A 24141-nucleotide genomic window follows, 5' to 3' on the forward strand; every position below is an offset into this window, starting at 1 on the left:
TCTGCTAAGAGCCCAGGACTTCACAGTTTATGAGCCATTGTTATGAAATCACTGTAGGCCCGTGTTGGGACTTCAGTCCCAGTCCCTGCTGATCAAATGTGCCTACTTAGCTAATGTTAGCAATCTGCACATACAGCTGGTTAGCATGTAACCATGTCTACTAGCCAACAGTTCCGTTGTGTGTGAACAAATCGGTGTCATTGATTTACGAGGGTTTATTCTACAGCAGCCAGCTGACCGTGGTACTGATCAAAACCAGCAGCCTGCTTGGCCTTGATAGCTGTGTTCCTCAGCTAGCTTATCCTGCACAGTGCACACCCTGGCTATATGTTCCACGCCATGTATTGTTTACATAGCTTGCACGGTTGTGCCACATATTCTGACCGAGTTTGCGGTGAAGTGGATTTAAAAAACACGCGGACGGTAGTTGTGAGGGTACTTCACGCCAGCAATAAGCTGTTCAGACCCACGACAGCTTTGTCTTCTCACTGGCAAGCTAGTAATGCTACACTGGCTAGCGCTCGTTAGCAGACAGGATTCACCAAATCTGATGCAGGATTCACTAGCTTCCAGGCTAACATTGGAAGCTAATGTGGAGAGGAGTTAGTTGATCCGCAAGGTCCATTATCGGACAGCCCCGATCTGCCTCTTTACAGCACTAACTACAGCCACTTATCTCGGTTTGAACAACATTACATCACTTGTGTGTGGTGTTAACATTGCATCACATGTCGGGGACTTTGACAGTGTGCTTATCATGATGAAAAAGTCGTTTTGATCCAGGCGCCTGTGGCTTCGGCTGGACGGAGAGCACACATGAACGGATCCGGTGTTTTTCCTTCCTCCTCGCCTTTACTGGTTCTAGCATGAATGTCACATGCACGTTTTGACAGCAGACAGTGGTGTTAACGTGACACTGGCACGAATAGAAAATCCCAGGACGGTGCGTTTTGAAGGAAAGCATTAGGGAAAACCGACCGAGCTCTGCCACATCGCAGAGATTTGTCCGAAAATGGAACACGGCTAATTAGCGCTCTAGCTAACGTTGCCTAGCTACACAGCCTGGATGGGGGCTCTCTCGTGTGTAGCCCCTGAAATACATCCAAGAAACCAAATTACACACGTTCCAACAACTGTTCTGATCATTGCTGTTTGTTTTCCACCTCGTTTGTGGCAACCATTGTGAAATTAATCAGCTAAAACCGACCCTATGTGTAAGTAGCTGAGCCTCCAAACAGACTGCACATACGGGAACAATGTCCCTCACGTAGCTGGACCGAAAGGAGCAGCTCCCAGTGGAGCTTCAGTCCGACCTCTCCCACTTATTTTCGGGCGCTTACCGCTCTTCAAATACGGCGTTATGTCGCCGGCGTCCTTCGTCGTCTCCTCCGCTCCTTCCCCGGAGCTCATGGCTGCCTCGACCCGCGCCCGGAGCTCAGTATCTCCCGAGTAAATCCCCCAGAAAACCGAGAAAAAGATGGCACCAAATCACTTCTGTCCCGACGAAAGCGTCATTGAAGACACACGGGCGGTCGCGGCGGCGGGTGGACGCTAGCAGTGCCATCTGCAGACCTCCATCTTGGGGGCAACGTAACTGGAAGCGGTCGGCCAGGGGCACCGGGTTCCTCCTCGGAGTGGAGCCGAGGGGAGAGTCGCTGTGGCGCGGAGGAGGGGGACGGGAGGGGCCGGGTCGCTGCTCGGTGAATCTCCGTAAGCTTTCGGAAATGAGCAGACGGAGGGTCATCAGAGTGTGCGTGTGCGTGCGTGTGTGTGTGTGTGTGTGTGAACAGTGAAACGTTCAAACCAGTGAGTCATGTAGCAAACAACCACACATAAATAATAACAGGGCAAATAAAGACTTTCAGCTTCGACAATGAGCAGGAGTTGACGGTGTATTTATTCTATAGCCCAGTTATTTAAAACTTACACACCATGATTTATTCATCTCTCAGTAGTTTCTCTTGTGTTTCATTAAATGTGTTTGATTGTGGGTTCTTCACACTTTAATCCCGGAGCCTGGTAACGTCTCCAGCACACACACACAGAGGGTTTGATGTTATGCTTCACAGTCAAAGCTTCCGCCTCTTGTTCCTTTGTGATCTGAGCTGTGCGACCACTGCCATCTGCTGGTTTACACTGGAACCGACGCCTCCCTCCACTGAGACTGTACAAATGGTGTTGATCTCAGCCACCAGACTATTTGATCAGCAACAACCATCAGATTGTGTCCCAACGCGTTTGCTCTGGATCGGCCTTTTTCTTTTAGTGCATCTGACTCATGGAACAAAATACAGCACCTCCCTTAAATTCATTTCTAAACTTGTGTCCACCTTAAAGGGATAGTTCACTGAAAAATTAAAAAATGCACTCATTATCGTCTCACAACTGTGCCGATGGAAGGGTGGGTGAAGTGTTTGAGTCAACAAAACACTTTTGGAGTTTCAGGGGCAAACAGTGTTGCATTATCATATGTTTTACTTTGAAGAAGGAGTCACCCGATACTTCAATTGTATTGGATTTGGCTGCAACTCTGTTTACCCCCGAGACTCCAAAAGTGTTTTGTGGACTAATACACGTCACCCACCCTTCCAGTCCATTGGCATAGTGGTGAGTAGACAATGAGTGAATTTTAATTTTGGGGTGAACTATCCCTTCAAGAAAGAAAACCAGCTTCCTCTAAAACATGTTTCGCTTTGCTCTGCAGAAAGATGCTTATTGAGGCAGCTTTCCTTTCTGGTGACATCCTGTACACGCACGCTTCAGCTTCAACCCTGAAACAGTCAGACACTGTTTTTCACTCTGCTTTCAGATTCATTGATGATGATAACTACAGTTGTCATCATTGCGAGTTATCAGAATCGGGTTGAATTTCCAAGCAGTTTAAAACACACAAGGAATTTGCTGTGGTGTGTTTGTGCAAGTATAAATCAAAAAAATATAAAGAATATAAAAATAGGAAACAAAAATTAAATATAAAAAACACAATAAGTAAGTAAACACTAGAGACTGGATTGTGCAATGGATTGTTAGTTATTGTGTCAAAGTGTCAGGTTGGATGGTGCTCTCTCTCTCTCTGTTAGGCCAGAAACACACAGGGTTTAATTATCTTTAAGGCCCTTATCGATCTTTTACCCCCTCACTGCACCTCACTGCTGCCTTTTAATGTGGGTTCTCATCCAACACACTCAAATAACTGAATTGCACTGCAGCTGCCAACAGTTTTACTGAGCACAGCAAATCCAGATTTTCTCGTCATGCTCCTAAAACAGGGAATAACATACATAACAATCTAAAGTTCAACTTATTTCTATCCTTAGGGCAATTTAAGTTTTTCATCTCCCCTTATTTTACCTCCATCTCTTCTTGTTTTGTTGATTAATCTTTTTTGAATTTATTCATTTTCTTTAAAGAAAATTGTATGTAATGCATTAATTATTAAGGCTTTTACTATTTCTTTTGTTTTTGCTATTTGGCAAAATTTACTGTTTCTTAATTGTGTTTTCTTGGTGTCTGGGAAAGGTTTTGTTTATTTTTCTCAGCTATGTTGTAAATAAGTCTACATTTTCAGTTCTAATAGTTTTTTTCATTTTCACATTTTGGGCTTAGTTATTTTAACATTTGGCATTTCACAAGCCATGTTTATGTTTTGCATTTTGATCATCTTGACTCCTCTAGCTGTTCTAAACCAAAGTATTTTTATAACGTTTATTTAGGTAAATTGTGTTATTGTATATTTGTATGCCCCATGTTGGTGTTGATGCTTTTTCTTTCCTCTTTTTCTGTCTCTGTAATTCAACTCGATGTATTTGTAAATTAAATTCCCCTCTCAATGATTTCTCAAGATAAATAAAGGTTGGATGGTAGGAAGGAAGTAATTAGGAAGGAAGGAGGAAAAAGGTCAGGAAAGCCCACTAGACTTCAGAGGACGTTACATTTACTCACACTGATTTCCTGGAGACTTACTCCAACCTTAACCATGGCTACTACTTGCCTAACTTTAACTGTAACCTAAACCTAACCTAACAATAAACTTTACTGTCTTTACTTTAAAATAACGATTGCTTATTGTCCCCATAAAGGAGACAGCTGCCCATAATGTGACTGTGTAAATAGGTGCCCACGACACCAGTAATACCTGGACCACACTTACAGGTCCACAGTCTACACACACACGTTATTATTATGATCAATCAATGAAGATGGGATGAGGAGAACAATTATATTCAGTTTATAACATTTATAGTTGAAGCTCACACACATTGACTGGACGTTTTGAAAATAGATTAACGAAACATCAGGTGTTTCGAGAGATTAGAGTTGGGAGCCGACGGGGAAATTAGATGCATCAATAGAGAATATTAGAAAATAAATAAAGGTGTCACAGCATTCTGCATGCACTGGATGTGGTCACAGGGGGGCAGTGTTCTTCCAGTCTCAGTATAAAGGCTGAGGTAACGGTGAAGTAAATGCAATGTCGATAACCTTTAATCTTTATAAAGTTTCTACATGGATGAGTTCCGGATTAGTTGATGAACTTTCTGTGAGTAGCCTTCCCTTTTCCAATGTGATGAACAAGCTAAACTTCTAACTGGAAAAAGAAAGTGTGCTCACATTACACCAGTACTGGCCTCTCTTCAATGGCTTCCTGTCAAATTCAGGATTTATTTTAGGATTGTATTGCTTGTTTTTAAGATTTAAAATGGGCAGGCTCCACTTTATTTAATCAAAATGTTGTATCTTCATACTCCATCCCCAGCACAGAGGAAAATAGAGGTGGCCGGGCCTTTACAGTGGCTGTGTCTAATCTCTGGAACAGTTTACCTACTTACATCAAAACCACTTAGATACTTAAAAACATTTAAATCACTGCTAAAGACCCACTTCTCAATGGCTTTAAATCCAAGTGGAATTTGATTTCATCTGTTATTTTGCAATATTCTAATTCCCAAATATATATTATGTTGATGATTTATTGCTTTTGTATTTTCTATTATCTATATAAAAAAAAAGAAAATTCTCTCTTAAAGTTGGTCCTCTCATTGCTCACAGTATTAAGCTGACGGAGAAAGGGAGAGGTACCTTCGGTCATATATTATTTTCCTTTTCACAAAATAAGTTGTCTTTTATATCAAAAGTTTTCTCATTAAATAGATTTTCTTATTCTCCCAGAACATTGACGCCATCTGAACGTTAATGTGATCTTTTATCAGGGTTGTTATGAGCCATGAGGTTGTTTTAATTCAAGGAATTTATTTAAAACGGTCTGTCTGGCTTCATGCTGATGAGGACTTTGCTACTTTAGTGATATAAAAACATGTGCATGGAAGCCAGCACAACATTTAAATCCATAATAATAAAACATGCTGTGAAGCAGTGTCAAAATATACAGATGAGAACAAGGCTCAGGAACATTCGTAGTTTCCCTTTAATAACTCTGGACCCCCTGCCTTCGGGAGGTGATATTCCCAAGTGACTCCTGCCAAATAGCAACATATCCCTCTGAAATGTCAGCTGTAATTACTCCTGTGTGCTGGGACAACCTCGAAAATCCCGATCAATGCTCCGTCTCCTCTCTCTCTCATTGTCCACAAATCCCCATCGGTGAATCATTGGCAGTCGCATCAAAATCTGGGCTCCTCTGATCGCTTTCAGGTTCAGAGCTTTCTATTGTGATTCTCTCTCTCTCTCTGTGTGTGTGTGTGTGTGTGTGTGTGTGTGTGTTTGTGTGTGTGTTTGTGTGTGTGTTATAGTCTGGGCCAGCTCAAGGCACAATGTGAGTGTGAGTGGTGTCTTCCCACTGGCCACCCCCTGCTGCACTGTCGTAATTAAGTGGAAGGAGAGAACAATAACAGCAGGTGGGACACTCACACACACACACACACACACACACACACACACACACACACACACACACACACACACACACACACACACACACACACAAACACACGCAGAAAAACAAGGTGTGTCATTATGTCACTGCAGAAGACTACACCTTAAATTTACTGCTGTGGAAATGTTCCTTCTTTCAGGCCACTAGCACTGTGGAAGACGCACAAACTTTGTATTAGTTTGTGTGAGAGGCAATAGGCACATACATATATAAATACATACATTAGCATTTTCATTTGTTAGTCCTTTCTATCCAACACACTTCACTGTATATGTTTGCCACTTCCCATTCACTGTGCAGGTTTGTGATGTCAATCCACTTTTATGTTTCCTGGTAAAAAATGAATAACCCCCAAATGTCTTCACCTTCAAGAGGGAGACACAACATGTTTTGTCCCTGATTTTGCTGTTTCCTCCTTGTCAACATGAACTGCTGCTGCACCATTTGCATCTCTACCGTCGGCTCAAAGGGAATGGGAGATCACTTATTCTTTATCTGACGCCTCGGCAACTGGACCTTTCTTGTCACCCATAACTGAACGACATATTCCACACAGTGCTGGAGGCATAGTCTGTCCTGTGTCATAAATTGATCTCGCTATCAGAGCTACACGGCAGATCTTCAAAGAGACTCGAAGGGACAGGTTTATAGGTGTAACGACAGACACTGGTTGCAACTGTGCAGGGGCGTGCTCTCAGCAGTCTTGTTGCAGTAATTAAACTGTGCACAGTATCAACTAAGAGACCATTTATTGCTCTTTGAATAACAGGACATATTTAATCAGTGACAGAATTTACCCAGGTATGGTATGAGGTGTAAAAAGGTGTTAAAATTACGTAAACGTTAAACTGTGGCAATAAAAAACAAAACATTAAATACTAAATAAAAAGTGCTGTTAGCCAAATAAGCTAAATGATCCATTAAAGAATTAGGTGTGAATAATTTAAGAATTAGGCACAATAGTGATGTGATGGAATGTCGTGTCTCATCCAGGTTGTGGGCCGAGTAAAGTGACCGTCAAAGAAGTTTCACATACAAACTGCAAAATAGGTATGATCTAATTGGTTGTCAAGTGTAAACAAAAATCGAAGATGTATCGATATTACTAATATTAATACTAATACTAATAATTGCAATAATATCTTCTCCTGTGGTTCTCATCCTTGCTTTTTTCCTCACGAACAGTGCATTAGTACTGAATACCACCTGGTCTGGTAGTAAATTGTCAGTTGAAACTTGATAATTTTAATGGTAAAAAAGAAATGTAGAAAAAAAAAATATATATATATATTCAGGGTCAAGAAGTATCAAGGGAAAATATTCACTTCTCGCTGAGAGTTTGGTGACACCATAGTTTGTATATAAAAAATATATATACAGTATACATACAGATTTATTTATATATCTATCCAAACACCATACATCTGAATGGGTCACACTATAATTTCATTGTACCAGCCACTATAAAACATGTATTGTCTAGGAGGGGGACCATCAGGTAGCATGTACAGTAGCTCTGAAGCTCTGAAGTCCGAAAAACAAGAAGCAAGTGAAGGCAACACACCAGATATGACGTCGAGAGGGTATCCTCGGTATCCTAGCAACCACACAGACGCCACCTCTGTTGTGTCTCTTGAACTTTTACCTGAACTTTGCTGTGAAGATGGACGTGTCCCTCCAGGCTCAGAGCAAACCCCTGTCCACCCTGTCCGCCTTCAGCTACATCCCGCCTCGACGAGGACAACCGGAGGACATGTCGTACTTTCACCAGGAGTCCAAGGTGAGGCTGCTGCAGCTGTTTGCATGTAGCCGAAGAGCTAGCTCAGCTAACGATGCTTCACTGAACTATTTACATTCATAATGATATGTAATTATCATTTCTCTTAACATCACAAGAGATAACAAGTTCAAATAGTCTACGCAACAATAACAAAATAACAACAACAACAATAATAATAATAATAATAATAATAATAATAATAATAATAATAATAATAATAATAATACAACACTAATACTACTACTACTACTACTACTACTAGTAATAGTGTGGGGGGGGGGGGGGTATAAAGATGTGCGTGTTGCTTTCTTAAATAAACAACTATTTTATTATCATTATTATTATACATTTTTAGAGTTGTGTGCTCCGGATAAATGGAAATTGGCTATCTTAATGAAGTCAGGGAATATTCCTGAAATGTAAATGTGTCCCTGGAATATACAACAGTATACTATATACTACTAACAGAAAACCAAACATTTAAGGGGAATAAAAGCATGTAATAGTAATAATAATAATAACAGACAGGTTAAATAGAATACAATTTACAACACACATGCAACAAAATAGATGGATTTAAAATGAGTAATGTCTATAAATCATAACCTACTTCTATAAAGAGATAGATTTGTAGCTTATGTGTAAAGATTTCTGCACTCCTGCTCTCAGGTCCTCAGACAGATTGTTCCAGCGGCTTGGAGCATAAACGCTAAAAGCTTCCTCGCTAAAGGTTTTAATCCTTTTCTGTGGAGCAGCCTGCTGACTCATACCAGAGGACCTAAAGTGTTGCTCTGCTTCATGTACTTTGAGCATGTGAGACATTTATGTTGGAGCAAGACCAAAGTGGTCCTGAGAGGCGATTGCTGTGGTTGTAGCAATTGTGGCCCCCTGTCGAGGACGGGCTTATGACGCCAAACGCCTGTTCTGTGTCTCCCTCCTGTAGGTCCCTGAAGTCTCCATGTATGACCGAGTGTACCACCAGGCTGAGGGTTACGACATGAAACTGCACCGGGACGACAGGAAACACTCGAAAGGAAGAGGACTGGACATTAACAAGGAGGTAGTGGCCTCACATAAGTAGAACCAGCCTGATTTATCGGTTGGGTGATCAAATCTGCTGATATGAGACATGTTGGGGACAAAGGTTATGAAAACATTTAGCAAAATAAACAAATCAGTAAAAATGTGTGTAAATGTTTTAAACAATATTTCAATGAAACACATTTTCTTAATTCTATCTCAATATATTGGGTCTTAATTAGTATTTTTTTTAATTTATATTTATATATTCTATAAAGCTTATGGTTAAATTGTAAAATATCGAGCCTCAGATACATTTCTTGGTAATTATGGTTTGATAGTGACATCTTAAGAATCATTGCCAAACTTTTTCAATGTCAACATGTACAACAACTGCATTGGAAATGTTTTACTTCCTTATAGCAGTATCGGTATTGGAAAAAATCTACAATCCCAAAAAACATATAGGTCGAGGTCTACCTGTCTATGCTGACTTAACAGAAATCAGTTTTTTGTGTGTGATAAGCAGTCATGGGCCATTATTAAAAAATGTTTGTCTTGGAATTAAATTTATTCTGTCATTCACTGTATTTAAGATTTGTTTAAACTTTAATTGATATTTTCAACATGTATTCAGTCATATAGAACAAACAAGAGAACTGTTTTTGTTACACCTCCTTCAGTTCATCCGTTCTCTCAGTTTTTATTAACTCATCTTCTCCACAGTATTTGTCACCATTTTGGTTCTGAATAACGTCCATTTCTCCCACTTCTCTTCCAGCTGTCTGTCTATAGCCTTAGGTGATGTGCCAATTTTTACATTTCCAATTTTCTCTACAATCTCTATCCTCTATTCTTGGCTGCGAAGGTCCACTCTTCCCCATTTTCTTGGGAGTGCTTCTTACTATCAGCAATGTTTTAACCAGGCACCTATATCCCTTATTAGTATATATGTATTGTAGATTTTAAAACTCAAAACCATAATGACAAGGAACTAATTCACTAAACATGCCATGCAGGCTTGAATATACATTGTATGTCAATAAAATAAACTGTTTTATTGACATACAATTCATCATTCATCATCATCACTGTTTCCTGAAAACGAGCAGAAAGTTCTGCTCATTGACACAAACACGTAACTTTCTGAGCTTTGCAGGATACAGGCAGTGATGCTTTTCCAGTTTATTAATTTTAAAAGAGCATACATTTAAAGATGCATCATATTTCTAATGAGCCACTGCATTCTTTTTACCGTGTGGTGGCTGACACATGTCTTTAGGTTTTGCGACATTTGTTTAATTATCTCTGCGGAGTAATTATTCATGTAAGGAAAACTAGCTCACTGGGAGTTTCTGGGTCACTGAAAGCACAGCAGGTGGCAAACAAAGCAGCCGTGCACACACACACACACACACACACACACACACACACACACACACACACACACACACACACACACACACACACACACACACACACACACACACACTGCTAGGTTTATAAGTACAGTGAGTTGAGCGGTTGTCAGCTCTGGCTGAATTAGGAGGTTTGTGTTTCTGTTAAAATAACAATGGTGGTGTGTCAACCCGTCAGAGAATCGATCGCAGCCGGGACCAGGTACTAAGTGTTCTGAATTCAGAGTCAGTTTTCAAAAGTCTGTTGAAATGCTCAGAGACACTTTGCTGCTCTGTATAAGTTTCCCCCCCAAAAAAGGTGGAGCTACTAGTTTCATTTGTTGGGACTGTTTTCATTTCTGGCAATAATGCACCCTATTACACTTGATTACACATGATCAGGTATCAAAAGCTATAGTATATGTATACAGTATATATATATATACACTACCGTTCAAAAGTTTGGGGTCACTTAGAAATGTCCTTGTTTTTCAAAGAAAAGCACTGTTTTTTTCAATGAAGATAACATTAAATTAATCAGAAATACACTCTATACATTGTTAATGTGGTAAATGACTATTCTAGGTGGAAACGTCTGGTTTTTAATGAAATATCTACATAGGTGTATAGAGGCCCATTTCCAGCAACTATCACTCCAGTGTTCTAATGGTACATTGTGTTTGCTAATCGCCTTCGAAGACTAATGGATGATTAGAAAACCCTTGAAAACCCTTGTGCAATTATGTTAGCACAGCTGAAAACTGTTTTGCTGGTGAGAGAAGCTATAAAACTGGCCTTCCTTTGAGCTAGTTGAGTATCTGGAGCATCACATTTGTGGGTTCGATTATACTCTCAAAATGGCCAGAAAAAGAGAACTTTCATGTGAAACTCGGCAGTCTATTCTTGTTCTTAGAAATGAAGGCTATTCCATGCGAGAAATTGAGAAGAAACTGAAAATTTCCTACAACGGTGTGTACTACTCCCGTCAGAGAACAGCACAAACGGGCTCTAACCAGAGTAGAAAGAGAAGAGGGAGGCCCCGGTGCACTACTCAGCAAGAAGACAAGTATATTAGAGTCTCTAGTTTGAGAAATAGACGCCTCACAGGTCCTCAACTGGCAGCTTCTTTAAATGGTACCCGCAAAACGCCAGTGTCAACGTCTACAGTGAAGAGGCGACTCTGGGATGCTGGCCTTCTAGGCAGAGTGGCAAAGAAAAAGCCATATCTGAGACTGGCCAATAAAAAGAAAAGATTGATATGGGCAAAAGAACACAGACATTGGACAGAGGAAGATTGGAAAAAAAGTGTTATGGACAGACGAATCAAAGTTTGAGGTGTTTGGATCACACAGAAGAACATTTGTGAGACGCAGAACAGGTGAAAAGATGCTGGAAGAGTGCCTGACGCCATCTGTCAAGCATGGTGGAGGTAATGTGATGGTCTGGGGATGCTTTGGTGCTGGTAAAGTGGGAGATTTGTACAAGGTAAAAGGGATTTTAAATAAGGAAGGCTATCACTCCATTTTGCAACGCCATGCCATACCCTGTGGACAGCGCTTGATTGGAGCCAATTTCCTCCTACAACAGGACAATGACCCAAAGCACACCTCCAAATTATGCAAGAACTATTTAGGGAAGAAGCAGGCAGCTGGTATGCTGTCTGTAATGGAGTGGCCAGCGCAGTCACCAGATCTCAACCCCATTGAGCTGTTGTGGGAGCAGCTTGACCGTATGGTACGCAAGAAGTGCCCATCAAGCCAATCCAACTTGTGGGAGGTGCTTCAGGAAGCGTGGGGTGACATTTCTACAGATTACCTCAACAAATTAACAGCTAGAATGCCAAAGGTCTGCAATGCTGTAATTGCTGCAAATGGAGCGTTCTTTGACGAAAGCAAAGTTTGAAGAACAAAATTAATATTTCAAATAAAAATCATTATTTCTAACCTTGTCAATGTCTTGACTATATTTTCTATTCATTTTGCAACTCATTTGATAAATAAAAGTGTGAGTTTTCATGGAAAACACAAAATTGTCTGGGTGACCCCAAACTTTTGAACGGTAGTGTATATATTAGTCCAGTCCTTTAACAGGTCGTTATGCACATATGCAGCTGCACCATATTATCTAATTCATTTCACACACTAACACACAAATGCACATTTGTGATAGTCGGCACAAGGTTCTCAAACTAATTCATAGATAATGTTTGCAAGTTAAACCTCAATCATAGAAACGGTCAGAAAAATTCAATAGGCCTTTAAGCACAAGTGGAACAAATTCTGTTAATGGCTCTTTTCCATTAGCACAGGCCAGTGAGTGGACGTGCACAATACATGGAAATGACACATCTAATTGGAATGTATTCATCACTATTGTTATTACTAAAACCAGTGATTTTCCTCTTGAAAATACGTTTTATCATTAACATGACGCAATACATATTAAATTGCACCATTCAAAACCACAGCTATAATATGTATTCGGCATCTTGTGTCCCTGTTGTCCTTCTCACACCCAGGAGAAGTCCAGAGCCGTGCCGGTGCTCTCCTCTTCAGAATACGGCCATCGTCCCGTTCCCGCCCTCGACGTGACGGGCCGTCAGTACGCACGTGTGGCCTGCGTCAGAGCCGAGTTCTTCATGAAAAATGGGATTATCTGGAATGTGGCGGAGGGATACGGATCAGTGGCCCCCCTCTAAAAACCTGAAGTATATCAATGTATTCAAAGTGTTGAAGATTTCACTTTATGTGATTGGTATATATTTTAAATAAAATTATGAGATCACATATCTTTGTATAATGATAAATAAGAGTCTGTCAGAGGAGCTTAAAGATGAAATACGACAACAAGGCGACTGTTGACACTTCCCAAGAAGCTCAAGTTACATTTTCTACTTAGAAACTGAAATGGCTTCACATCATGTGGAGGGTCAGATGGTTTACAAATCAGAACATGTTCTCCACTTACTGCAGCGTAAATTACAAATGATGTTTACTTCTCTGCCGTCAGTGTGATGGTTTCTGTAAGAAACTGAACGTCCTGAACTACAGCGACGTCGTGACTTTGCTGAACTGACAGAGCCTGTTATTGAGGAAATCACTTCCTGTTCGAAAGTCCTGTGTGTGGTTGAAACACTGAACATTCAGGAGAGAGGAGCGATTTAAACCAGTCCCGGGTGAATATCTGGTGAAACTAACTTTTTTGCTGATTTCCTGAAGAAAACTTTAGCTCAAGTTTTTGTTTCTAATTTAATAAACACAGAAATAAAGAGGAACGGAGATAAATTTACATAAACTGCAAAAGTCTCATATTCACGCCTCAGTACGTTCCTCATGGTTGATTTCGCCTCTGTTCTCTTATGTAAATACACTTATTTTTGTGCTTCACTTACCTCTTTGATTTGCAACTTCTTTGATTCCTTTTTGTGTTTTCAGTTCTGAACCCATGCAACTGAGACCAACCTCCTCCATAACAGGATTGTTTGTGAGACTTTTTCTAATTTGCCGTTGCTTGGTACTCCGGCAGATCAGACCTTTTATTCTCAGACAGGATGCAGTAATTCAATTTGTTTGCGGTTTATTTATTAGGATTAGGAGCTAATGTGCAAAGTGTGCGTTTCACAGCTCACACAGCAGATTCATCCTCATACTTCCTGTCCGCACAGCCACTTGCTCACCTGTGTTTATTTGTATTCATCAGGACTGTGACCTACTGTATATCACCCTCTCATTCACTAACCCCTACAAACTACATAAGGACTTCTATGTAAAGGATTATATAGTGAGCTCATCGGCGAAGGAAAAATCACTTTCAGAAACTGCTCTGCACATTTTCTGTGCCAGTAATGACGTCATTGTCGCAAGATTATATTATATATATATATATTGTAAAAGGTTGGCCGGTGGAAACGTTTTAATGTTTATTTTAAACTTTACTATCAGCACTTTTAGTTGAAAAGCATGTTGAATGACTATGTTTAAATGTAGAAATAAACTTTTTTTGTGCTGTATTTTACCGCCACAACTCAGATTGTCATGAAAGAAAACCACCATGGCGTTGGGAATATTTGGGACATAAACAGACTGTTTTAAAAATCAATCTTTGTAAATATATTGAGAACATAACCCTGTCTCTTTATCCTCACCATTATTCCGATATTCTTGATAAGAATAAGAAGGAGCAGAATCACCTGAGAGACGTGCTGCCCTCTCTCCTCTCTGGCATTTCATCAGCGCAATGCATGATGGTATCTTGTACGGTTAGTGACCATCGGTTGTACACTACTTTCTCGAAGCACTGTGGGAAACGAGTCCACTATATAGTGTATAACATTTTTTACTAAACATTCGGGGAGCGCTACAAAATGACAGATTCACTCTATAGTGGACGATATAATGATAAGTGAGTGATTTTGGACACAGCCTAAGTCAGCAGCTGTTCTTCATAACTTCCATTGCTGTAATTCCTGTTCTGGTGTGTTTACCATCACAGTCTGTCGAGTTGTTGTCAAGTGTCAACAAAACTATTCTGTAAATAGACTCTTTCACAGCTTTTCCCACACGCTACGTCTTTCTGGCACCTGCTACCTGCTTGCTATTTCTAGTGTGTCCTTGACCACCAGCTTCCCGCCTGTTAATATAAGCATGTTTATTCATTATTAAAAGCAACTTCTGTGGATTTATTTTCTGAAAACAATCGTTACCTCCTTGTCACTTGATATTTGAGGCATTATTGTAAAGAAATAGTTCAGAGACTGGAAACAGCTCACCTGGAACAGTCAACCCTCCTCACAGAACCCTACAAATCGTAGTCTTTTTTCGCTAAGCTAACAGAATACATGTTCTCATCTCACCAGCAGTTTGTAAGTGTATTTCCCAAAATGTTGAAATGTTTGTTTAGAGTTTAACGTTAGAGATACTGTACACATTGTTAACAGAGCCACTGACTCTACTCATTCATTCTGTTCTGTTTGACGGCTACAATTACAGAAAAACCTGTTTATCGCTTATTCTAACTGTGACAACATCTTGTGAACGTTGCACTTGGATGGAAAGCACAGAAAACAAAGACAGAGAACGTTGTCATTTATATACAAATGTTTAATGAATAACAAAAGAATGGCAGTGAACATGTACACACGTCGCTGTTTGTTTGGTTCCGGATGGATCGTAAAAAAAAGAAACCTCTTCTTTCCCCTTGAATCCTGTGGCTGAGTCCACCTCCTCCTCAGTGGGGACACGGACACAGCTCGGAATCTTTAAATACAATTCACAGGTTCTGGCAAACTACCCATCACGCTGACAAACTGTTGGCATCAGCTGCTCTATACAACAATAAACTATTGTAACATCCATTTGGAATAAAATGGAAGAAAACTAGCCCACAGTGCCAAACAGCCGTATGTATATATATATCATAAAAAACAGCTTGGCATGGCTAATCTAATGAGCCCCACACCACTACTATAGTACAGATGGGCGACTGCAGTCCTTGAGAGCTGCACTTATTTAGCAAACCTCTCTTTAGTCAGGCACTCCCTTAAGAGAGTGAACAGACTCCTCAGAGCAAAGTCCTTGTTACACTTGAGATGTGGAAACGCGGCATTGAAGGACCTCGGCGGCGAACCTCGGCCCGGCTCTACGTCGAGGTGCTAAGGACAAAAGTGTTTTTTTTCCGACAATTGTCTATCCAGGGCGCTGCAGGCTGCTGGTAATGGGCTTTAGTTACAGCGTATGACAAATCACTTCTATGGCCACTCTGTGTGTGTGTGTGTGTGTGTGTGTGTGTGTGTGTGTGTGTGTGTGTGTGTGTGTGTGTGTCAGACTAATTGTTGGGTTACTCAAGGCATCACAGTCCCTTGTGACAGAGATCGGGTCATCTCCGTGTGAACAAAGAAGGTCTTCAGCTCCCCTTTGCCCTTCACATTGATGATGCCTCGACACGAACACATGTAGCCCAAGGTTGACAAGATAAGACTCGTCTCCTCTGTTACCTGTGGGGACACAAAGACGTGACTGCTTCACTGACACACTGTCAGACACACACCAGTGTTTTTATTAGACAGCTCACCTGTATTTTTCCCAGGACCCCGGTGGTCTCCATCCTACTGGCCACGTTTACACTATTCCCCCAGATGTCGTACTGAGGTTTCTGGGCCCCGATAACTCCTGCGATCACTGGGCCGTGGTTTATCCCTTAAAAAAACCCCACACACATCACAAATGAAATCCTGAACAATCGCTGACTCTGAGTTTTAATCTTTGTGTGAAAAAACTTTGTGTAAAAGCGTATGTGAAAACATGTTCTCACCAATTCTGAGTCTGAAGTCGTTGAAGGAGTGTTTGTTGATGACGTCTAGTTTCCCAACAAGAGCGAAAGCAAACTCCACCATTGTGCCTATGTGCATGTACTGTCTGTCGTGTTCCTGTGGGGAAATGCAGAGAGAAATAAAACCCGTTGAAGGAGCTGTTTGAACCATATCTCTGACAATATCTAACTGACAAATAAACAGTAATAACCTGGGATGACTAAATACATAGGAGTATGATCACATGAGTGACAACCTCATGCCCCGTACACACCTGGTATTAAAATGTGTCCCCACATACATCTCGTGATCGGACCTCAGATCGAACCTCACCTCCCTGCGCTATATAAACCAACATGTGTGAGCGAGCCAAAAAGAGATAGAGAGATGAGTCAGGAGAGTCTGAATGACTCTTGTGCAGCTGCGATGTGAAGACAGATTTAACCAATTTAAGGAAAGTATCGATCGTTATGTGGCGGTCAGTGTTGATATTGTGGCAGTTGTCACAAACAAATCAACGAATATGTTTTATTCATAGTGAAACTGCAGCGGGTCAAAGGGACGTCAGCTGAGTAGGAGGTCCTTCATATGTGGCCCAGACCTCCTCCGAATGTGGTCTTGCGTGATCGTATCGCTATTCGACCTCAGTGCATTCACACCTGTACTTAGAGCCGTCCACTCGAGATCGAATTCCGAAAACCACATGTTAATACCAGGTGTGTACGGGGTCTCACTTTCATGAAGCGTATTTACTATTTTAGCTGTGCGTTTCCCCAGAACATAATTCATGGATCTTGATGAATAAAAATCTGATATCTATGAGTGTGTTAAGTCGTGGTGCAGCTTGACTGAATTGAAGGGGACTGTTGGGCCTTGGTGGAGGTTCAGTTTATGCTGTACTGAGTGCCATTAACTTCTTCCTTCTCCGGGAACTGAACAATGTTCCTGTGCTGATTGAACTGTATGAAGTTACTGACGCAGGCGTCAAGCCTCCATTGCCTCCATGACATGTGTCTTAACGTCACACTATGAAAAGCAGCGTGTCCAACCAGCTGGTGGGAGCTGGGAAGTACCCAAGACTGCAGCAGAGTCACTTGACCCCAGCTGCCGTACAAACTGCAGTACATGTACAAGTGAAGACTGGACTTTGGGGTCAAAGGTCAGATCAACGGTCATTGTTTGGCCACTTATGAAAATGTCCATCTGGTGGGACGTCTGTAGAGAGCTCCCATTGACCACTGCTCAACTGACTTTACTTCTCAGACATTTACCATGTTTCATACGTCCGACTTTTTGAGCTCATCCTCTGTGACAGATGTCAAGAATTGAAAGAATGTTTTCCAGCGAAATGAATTTCATGTCCTCAGTTTTGCGTCATTTCCTCTGTGGCAGCACAACATGTTAGAGCAGCCTTTATTCCATACTCATAATATTTCCTCTAAATGTGACACACGTTTATGAACCATAAAGCAAAAACAATCGGTCCATTTAAAACCATACCCAGTATTAGTTTTCAAGCTAGCTACAGCTAATATTACAATCTGTTACAGTTGTCATCCTGCATGGCAATTAAATTAAGTTAGAACAAGAAGCCTGAGTGAAATCAAAGACCCATTGTTTTTAAAGATGATCCTCAGTGTAAAGTGTTAATTCTACCAACGTCATCACTGAAACATATGTGATGTGTTGCGCTCCAAAGCTTGGCGGTATAGCAACAGTAACCAGGGAGAGTGGGACGTGGTGAACGGTGAATTAAGCAGATTTCCTACCAATCAAGAAGATTCGTTTTTTTACACCACAATGTGCTGCCCCTTTTCTGAATGATGATCTCACCAGCTGCCAGTGAATACACTGATGTATTCAGATGAGTGTCGTAATGAATCACTAACGCTTCAATCGTATGTGTAGCACATTTTACAGAGCAACCCACACACAGCTTCCAAATGTATTTGGACAGTGCCAAATACCTCGTCCGGTTTTGTGACCATAAACGAAAAATGACAAGTTTTCTGAATACAAGCTCAGAGCTGCCAAAACTGTGCTGGCACTCCGAAATGGGACGATCCTGAAAAACAGCCCTGGTCTTCTGCAATCAAATCAAAGTACAGCTGACGGCAGGAGCTTTGACCCTCAGACACTAAAATATGTGTGGCTGTCCACATGTGTCTATGTGTGCTTGCGTGTAGAGGCGTGCCTGTGCGCACTCGGGTCCTGGCGTCACATTGAGTCCGGTTGCAGCCATGTAGGTGCTGCCGATGGTCTTTATCTTCTCCACGCCGCTGAACTTTGGCTTGGACAGCAGCTGAGGACAGAGCAGAACACGGGGAGGAGCAGAAAAAACAACATATGATGTCAGTCGATACTGATGGCCTCTCCTCAAAGCAGCAGGAAAAACACTGTCACACAGCCGGGATCATCACTAGGCGAGGAGTTTACCTCATCAAAGTCTGCTATGATCTCGTTGAGAAGACGGAGACACTCCAGTCCTTCCTTATTGACGTCAGACTCCGTATAAAACTCTTTGAAGTCCGGGATGGAGGCGAACATCATACACACCGACTCGTATGACTGATGATACAGGTCCTGATCAGTGAAGGAAAGTTATAGGGTTGCGAGGTTATAACCAAGTTTCCGCCACAGAAAGAAAATCCATCAGCACGCCGAACAATGACTCTTTAAATGAATGAGATAAGACTTTGATCAACTCTGTGGGGACACTGCAGAGGCAAAATGGTAAAAAAAAACATCCATCAGAGGGAAAACTGACGTAAGAGAAAAGCAAATGGGGGCAACGAGCACAACCACCAAATTTACAACACTGGAGCCAATTAAGGAGAAATATAGGAATGGGAAGTATGTTAGTATGATAGCAAATAGGCTACATCAATTACAGCATGTATATTGGGACAGCAGGCGACAGTGGCAGAGCATGGAGAGGGAAAGAGAGGAAAAGAAAAGGCGAATGTGTTTGTGAAACTATGGTGGAAAATGAAGTGATGCAAGTTGTGTGTAAGAGATGAGGAACTAAAATAATGAGCTGACAAAAGACATGAATGGACGAATCAGAACAGGGACCTTTTTCTTCCTTTCGTGATGAATTTGCACATACATTTTTTTCTTTGTCGTTTTTGTCATTCAGTATTTTCAATAGACCATATATAAAGATGGAAGCCAAAGTGTCTTGATCGCCCCCTGGAGGCTGGCTGCAGTATAGGTCATAAACCCTGCCTCCTCCTTGTTAGTGGATGGGACATGGGCCAAACGTAAAAGTCACAATGCATGTGGAATAATAATAATTATTTTAGTTAGTTATTTGATGCTATAAAAACAGGATGAAACGTCACGATTGACAGCTGAGACTGACTCGTGATTGGCCAAGCGTGTGTATGGGTGGGACATCCACACCGCGACTCCATCCCTGTTCGTTGGTGTTCGGGAACTTTCCTCTGCTTTTGTCGCGTGAGCAACACAAGATCATCATTCTCTGAAGAAGCCGACACAAATCTATTTGAACCTTTTATGGAAAAAGTGCTGCAACTGTCACAAATCTGCATCGCTGCCAGTTTGAATAATTTGCAAAATGCTCGCATGCAAAATATATGCAAGTCATATTGTTTCTTCAACATGCCCCCACTGTGTAAAGGCCTCGAGGGAATTTAGATCTAATTATTGAACCATTAGTATAATTTGACATTCTGGTGAAAAAATTTACTGTCTTGGCTATCGTCCACTGAAAGCACTAATACTAAGCAGCTAAAACTCCCAGAATTAAGTGTAATGCTGAACTGTAGATCAGTAAAAAAAAAACTGCGTTCATTTCCGATATTCAGGATGTAAACTTTTAAAATACCAAGAATTATAAACAGTTTGTCAAAGCAGCAGCTCTTCTGTATCTAAAAGCCTTGGAGCATGAGGAATATACATTATTTTGTGAGCGTGACTACACAGTTGGTGAGTCAAGAACGAGCTGGGGAAAAAATAAACTTTTGAATGAATTGAACTGATTCTCTCGATTGGGGTCACTGAACAGAACTGCTGAAGCACATCACTATCAGCTCAACACAAACACTGGAAACAGGAGCAAGAGACGTGAGGAGATGATACTGAATGAGGTGAAAGGGAAAAGGTGCGTCAAAACTCGTATTCCTCCTCTGAGTCACACCCGAGCACACAGACATGATACGTATATTTTTCTCACAATTCATGAAAATGAAATAAAATTCATCTTTTTTCTGGAACTCACCTCATTTTTCCAGTTGCGTCCCAGGAAGTGTTCGGCAACGTGCGCAGGCAAAACGTTCTCCAGCAGAACCCGGTTGAGGTTCTCCATGGTTTCGATCTCCTCACACTCCCTCTTGAACTTGTCCCTCCACAGGAAGTCCAACCTACAGTAATATTCATTCTGTTACAGGAGGACACAGAGTAAAGAGACACCTGCGTCATTCACACCCGAGCACTCCGCTCCACAGCTACAGGCCACAGAAGCAACCGCCACCGAAGTTAAGTCAGTTTTACTTTACAGTGAAGTTCTGATATTTGATTTGGTCCGGAGGTTGACTGGAGAAACAACAAATGCATCTACATGACCACGTCTGTAGTCCAGCCACAAATAAAGGAAAACAAAAATAGTATAAAGTATAAACAAATAAACACATTTATACATAATGAAAAAAACTGTTTGCAATGAAAAGGCTATTTATGTATTTCTACATTCAGTTATTTATTTATACATGGATTTATTTGTATATTTATGCATTTATTTACTTTCGTATTTTGTGTCCATATGCTAGTAAGGTAGATGGTCTAAACTGAGTCTACAACTTGATTGGTTAGGAAGATGTGGTCGGTACATGGGAGCTTTGCCTTTAGCTCAGTATTAGCTTAGCGTAGTTGAACGAAGGTTGTTGATGCTCAGTTCCCCAATACACCTGAACAGTTAATGTCAAGGAAAGTTGATTACAGTGCTGTAACCAATCAGGGTTTAGACTGATTTAGGCCTGTCAGCACATGGACACAGAATATGGAAATACACAAATACAGCAAATACATTTGCTTGTCCTTCATAGCCACAGAGATGTGTCCATGATATCACAGCGTTTCCTACAAACAGCCTGTCGGAGTTCTCCTCTTATCATCATCGCCAAATTTAAACTGTTTATAGGACTTCTAAAAACAGCAAACCAACTGAAACTAAAAGACATGCTTTGCATTCATAGAGCATTCAAGTCCCAATAAGACGACACTGAGAAGCTCCAATATCGGTGCTTTAGGAAAGAGCGAGCAGACAGGACTGTTTTGCATAAAAGATAGCCACCGCTTGTTTTTTCCTGTTTTGTTTATTCATGCTTACGGGACTTACAGTGAATATGTCAGCAAGACTCATCTATCGGGGTCAAAACATCCCGGGAGTGTGAGTGTGATCAGATGGGGGGGGGGGGGGCCTTGAACACTCCACCATTATGCTCATATATATCTGTGAGAGCTGCAGGCTAGCTGTGGGCCGGCCCCTACAGTGTGTGTGTGTGGATGTGTGTGGGAGCATTTTCAGTCTCCCGTGACATATCTGTCATGTGTGTGGGTAGCAGTCTGGGTGATGTATGTGGCATTGTGTATTTTTTCCTTTGGGATTGAAGTATGGTGCCAATTTAGAGGACTCTACCGGTACGGCTCTATGCTGAGATCTGCTGCTGTACAGTCGATAGCCTGAGGCTCACGTAGAAATATAGATTAGCTTCCAGCCTTGGAGGAGGATAGTCGTCTGAGCCATCTGTGTATGTCTGCATGTGTGAATGTACAGTTTGAGTGTTGAAAACAGGAACTCCAGGAGTCCACAAACTAGGCCAGAAGAAACTGAGCTCATTCCAAATGCCGTTTAGAAATCCGCTAACAAGCTTGTGAATGAGCTTTGCTCCATCGTGCAGCAGTTCTCGTGAGATAAATTACAGATGCCTCCGTTCTCCTAACCTGCTTTCTCCTCCCTCTGACTAAATTGCAGGGAAAGGACTCATTAGAGTGGATGATTCAAATTTTGTCAGGCAAATTTTGTAACAGCAGGCTAAAAGCATGTGAAATTGGAAGCTGTTTGACCCTGCGTCCTCATATCCGGCACAGATTTTCACACTTCGGTGTCAAGAGCCTAGGGTGACGCCACTCTAAACGCCCTTTATACCCTTGAATTATTTTCATGACAACTGATGCACTAATTTATATCCAAACAGCATCCGGAACGACAAGCCCTGTTGCCCCTGAACGGAAACTGAGTTTTACACAGGAAAGTTGTGCATCAAAAACAAATGCCTCCCCTCCCTCCCGGTGACGGTGACCCAGAATGAGAACAACACATGGAGCTGTTTGGATCAACTGTGGCTCTCTGGGGAGCCACAGTTTTGGGTACAGAGACTCAGGGGGAAGTCTTCCTGTCCAGAACATCTGTTCTGGGGTCACGTATGATGGATGGTATCCCAATGCACAGCAGATCTGTGAGTCTGGGTCTCATACGGAGGCAGTGGGCCAGGCTGGCTGAACAAAAAGTATTTTGATCATGTAGCATACTGAGCCAAATCTTTGAAAGCAGGTTCACTTGCTGTCACTTGTTTTTGTGGAACTGGGTGAAGATCATTTCAAATCCTCTGATATCAAGTCTCTTGTCAGACAGAGATTTTCTGTTAAACAAGATTCTGCAACAGCCCTGAATGACCTAACAGAATGGACACAACTGTAGTGACCCAGATAAACTTCTAACCTATAGGCTAGAAAATGTAGGCTGTTACTTTATATTACTGTCATGTAGTAATGTCTGGTTATATCATTGTGCCGATTAGTTAGGAGGACTACTGACCTGCCTGGCCAACACCAGCAGGGTGATAAAGAAGATGAAGAGCGACACGGAGCCCATTGTCTTCAGGTCCTTCAGGACTCCTGGTCTGTAGAGAGAGAGAGAACAATCAACACACTGTTGATCATTGGCTGTCAAAGTGTGGTGATATCATGTAATCCACAAATCCTGTGAAAACAAAGACAACAACAACGATTTCATCATAATAAGTGTTGTCTGTTTAATGAAAGCCTGATCTATCTTATTCCAATTCTGCCTCATAGTTGTGACAAAATGTCTATGACAAAAATCAGTGAGGGACATAATTGCACAGGTTAACATTTCGAGTCAGTCAAACATACGACACAGTGGTTGTATGACTCCGCCAAACATTGCATTGTTTCTATCTACATTTTTTTCCCAGACTCACATGAGGTCACTGTGACCTTTGAACACCTGAAATAATTCCCTGAAATTCCCAAGACAGACTTGAGATATCATGTTCAAGAGGCCAAAATGCACTGTGACCTTGACCTTTGACTACCCAAATCAAATCATTTAATCTGTGAGTCTAAATAAACATGTGTACCAAATTTCAAAAGATTCTCTAGAGGCATTCTTAAGATAATGTGTTCAGAGACTAAAAAGGACACAGTCACAGTGACCTTTGACCCCCAAATCCTAATCAGGTCATCCCTGAGTCCAAGTAAATGCTTGTGTCAGATGTAGTAAAATTGCATTTTGTTGTTCCTGATGTATCACATTCTCAACAACATTAGGTCACTGCGACCATGACCTTTTAACCTTTGACCACCAAAATCGAAATAGCTCCTCTTTGATTCCAAGTGAACGTTTGTAGCAAATCTGAGGAGATTCCCACAAGGCGTTCTTGGGATATTGTGTTCACAAAGTATTCAAATGTGTTTTGTG

At 41.4% G+C, this 24141-nt stretch overlaps 3 protein-coding genes across 7 annotated transcripts in view; 1 reads left to right on the forward strand and 2 right to left on the reverse strand.

Moving 5' to 3' along the window:
• Window positions 1–1714, reverse strand: part of LOC117770228 (triple functional domain protein-like) — a 79861-nt gene extending 78147 nt beyond the window's left edge. The window contains exon 1 of one of the 4 annotated variants that reach the window (XR_004615362.1): window positions 1341–1699. Coding sequence is in view for 2 of the 4 variants with exons in the window: in XM_034599391.1 (XP_034455282.1) it covers window positions 1341–1410 (70 nt within the window). In the remaining 2 variants the exon portion in view is untranslated. Of the gene's footprint in view, window positions 1–1340 lie in introns of all 4 variants that reach the window. The other 3 variants (XR_004615363.1, XM_034599391.1, XM_034599390.1) reach the window with 3 other exon arrangements.
• Window positions 1715–7500: 5786 nt separating this feature from the next.
• On the forward strand, window positions 7501–12879 carry c11h5orf49 (chromosome 11 C5orf49 homolog). Its single transcript, XM_034599985.1, has 3 exons — window positions 7501–7673; window positions 8617–8733; window positions 12609–12879. The coding sequence occupies exons 1-3, from the start codon at window positions 7557–7559 to the stop codon at window positions 12786–12788; spliced, it is 414 nt and encodes a 137-aa protein (XP_034455876.1). The 5' UTR covers window positions 7501–7556; the 3' UTR covers window positions 12789–12879.
• A 2295-nt stretch (window positions 12880–15174) lies between these two features.
• The window catches only part of adcy2b (adenylate cyclase 2b (brain)), a 43357-nt gene continuing 34390 nt past the window's right edge, over window positions 15175–24141 (reverse strand). Inside the window, exons 19-25 of one of the 2 annotated variants that reach the window (XM_034599829.1) lie at window positions 23236–23320; window positions 20641–20799; window positions 18834–18980; window positions 18592–18699; window positions 16400–16514; window positions 16160–16284; window positions 15175–16082 (exon numbers count right to left, since the gene is read on the reverse strand). In XM_034599829.1, coding sequence (XP_034455720.1) covers window positions 15930–16082; window positions 16160–16284; window positions 16400–16514; window positions 18592–18699; window positions 18834–18980; window positions 20641–20799; window positions 23236–23320 — 892 coding nt within the window. In that variant the 3' untranslated portion in view covers window positions 15175–15929. The remainder of the gene's footprint in view (window positions 16083–16159; window positions 16285–16399; window positions 16515–18591; window positions 18700–18833; window positions 18981–20640; window positions 20800–23235; window positions 23321–24141) is intronic. The other variant, XM_034599830.1, reaches the window with a different exon arrangement.

This window comes from Hippoglossus hippoglossus, chromosome 11, assembly GCF_009819705.1.
Source record: "Hippoglossus hippoglossus isolate fHipHip1 chromosome 11, fHipHip1.pri, whole genome shotgun sequence".
Taxonomy (NCBI): Eukaryota; Metazoa; Chordata; class Actinopteri; order Pleuronectiformes; family Pleuronectidae; genus Hippoglossus; species Hippoglossus hippoglossus.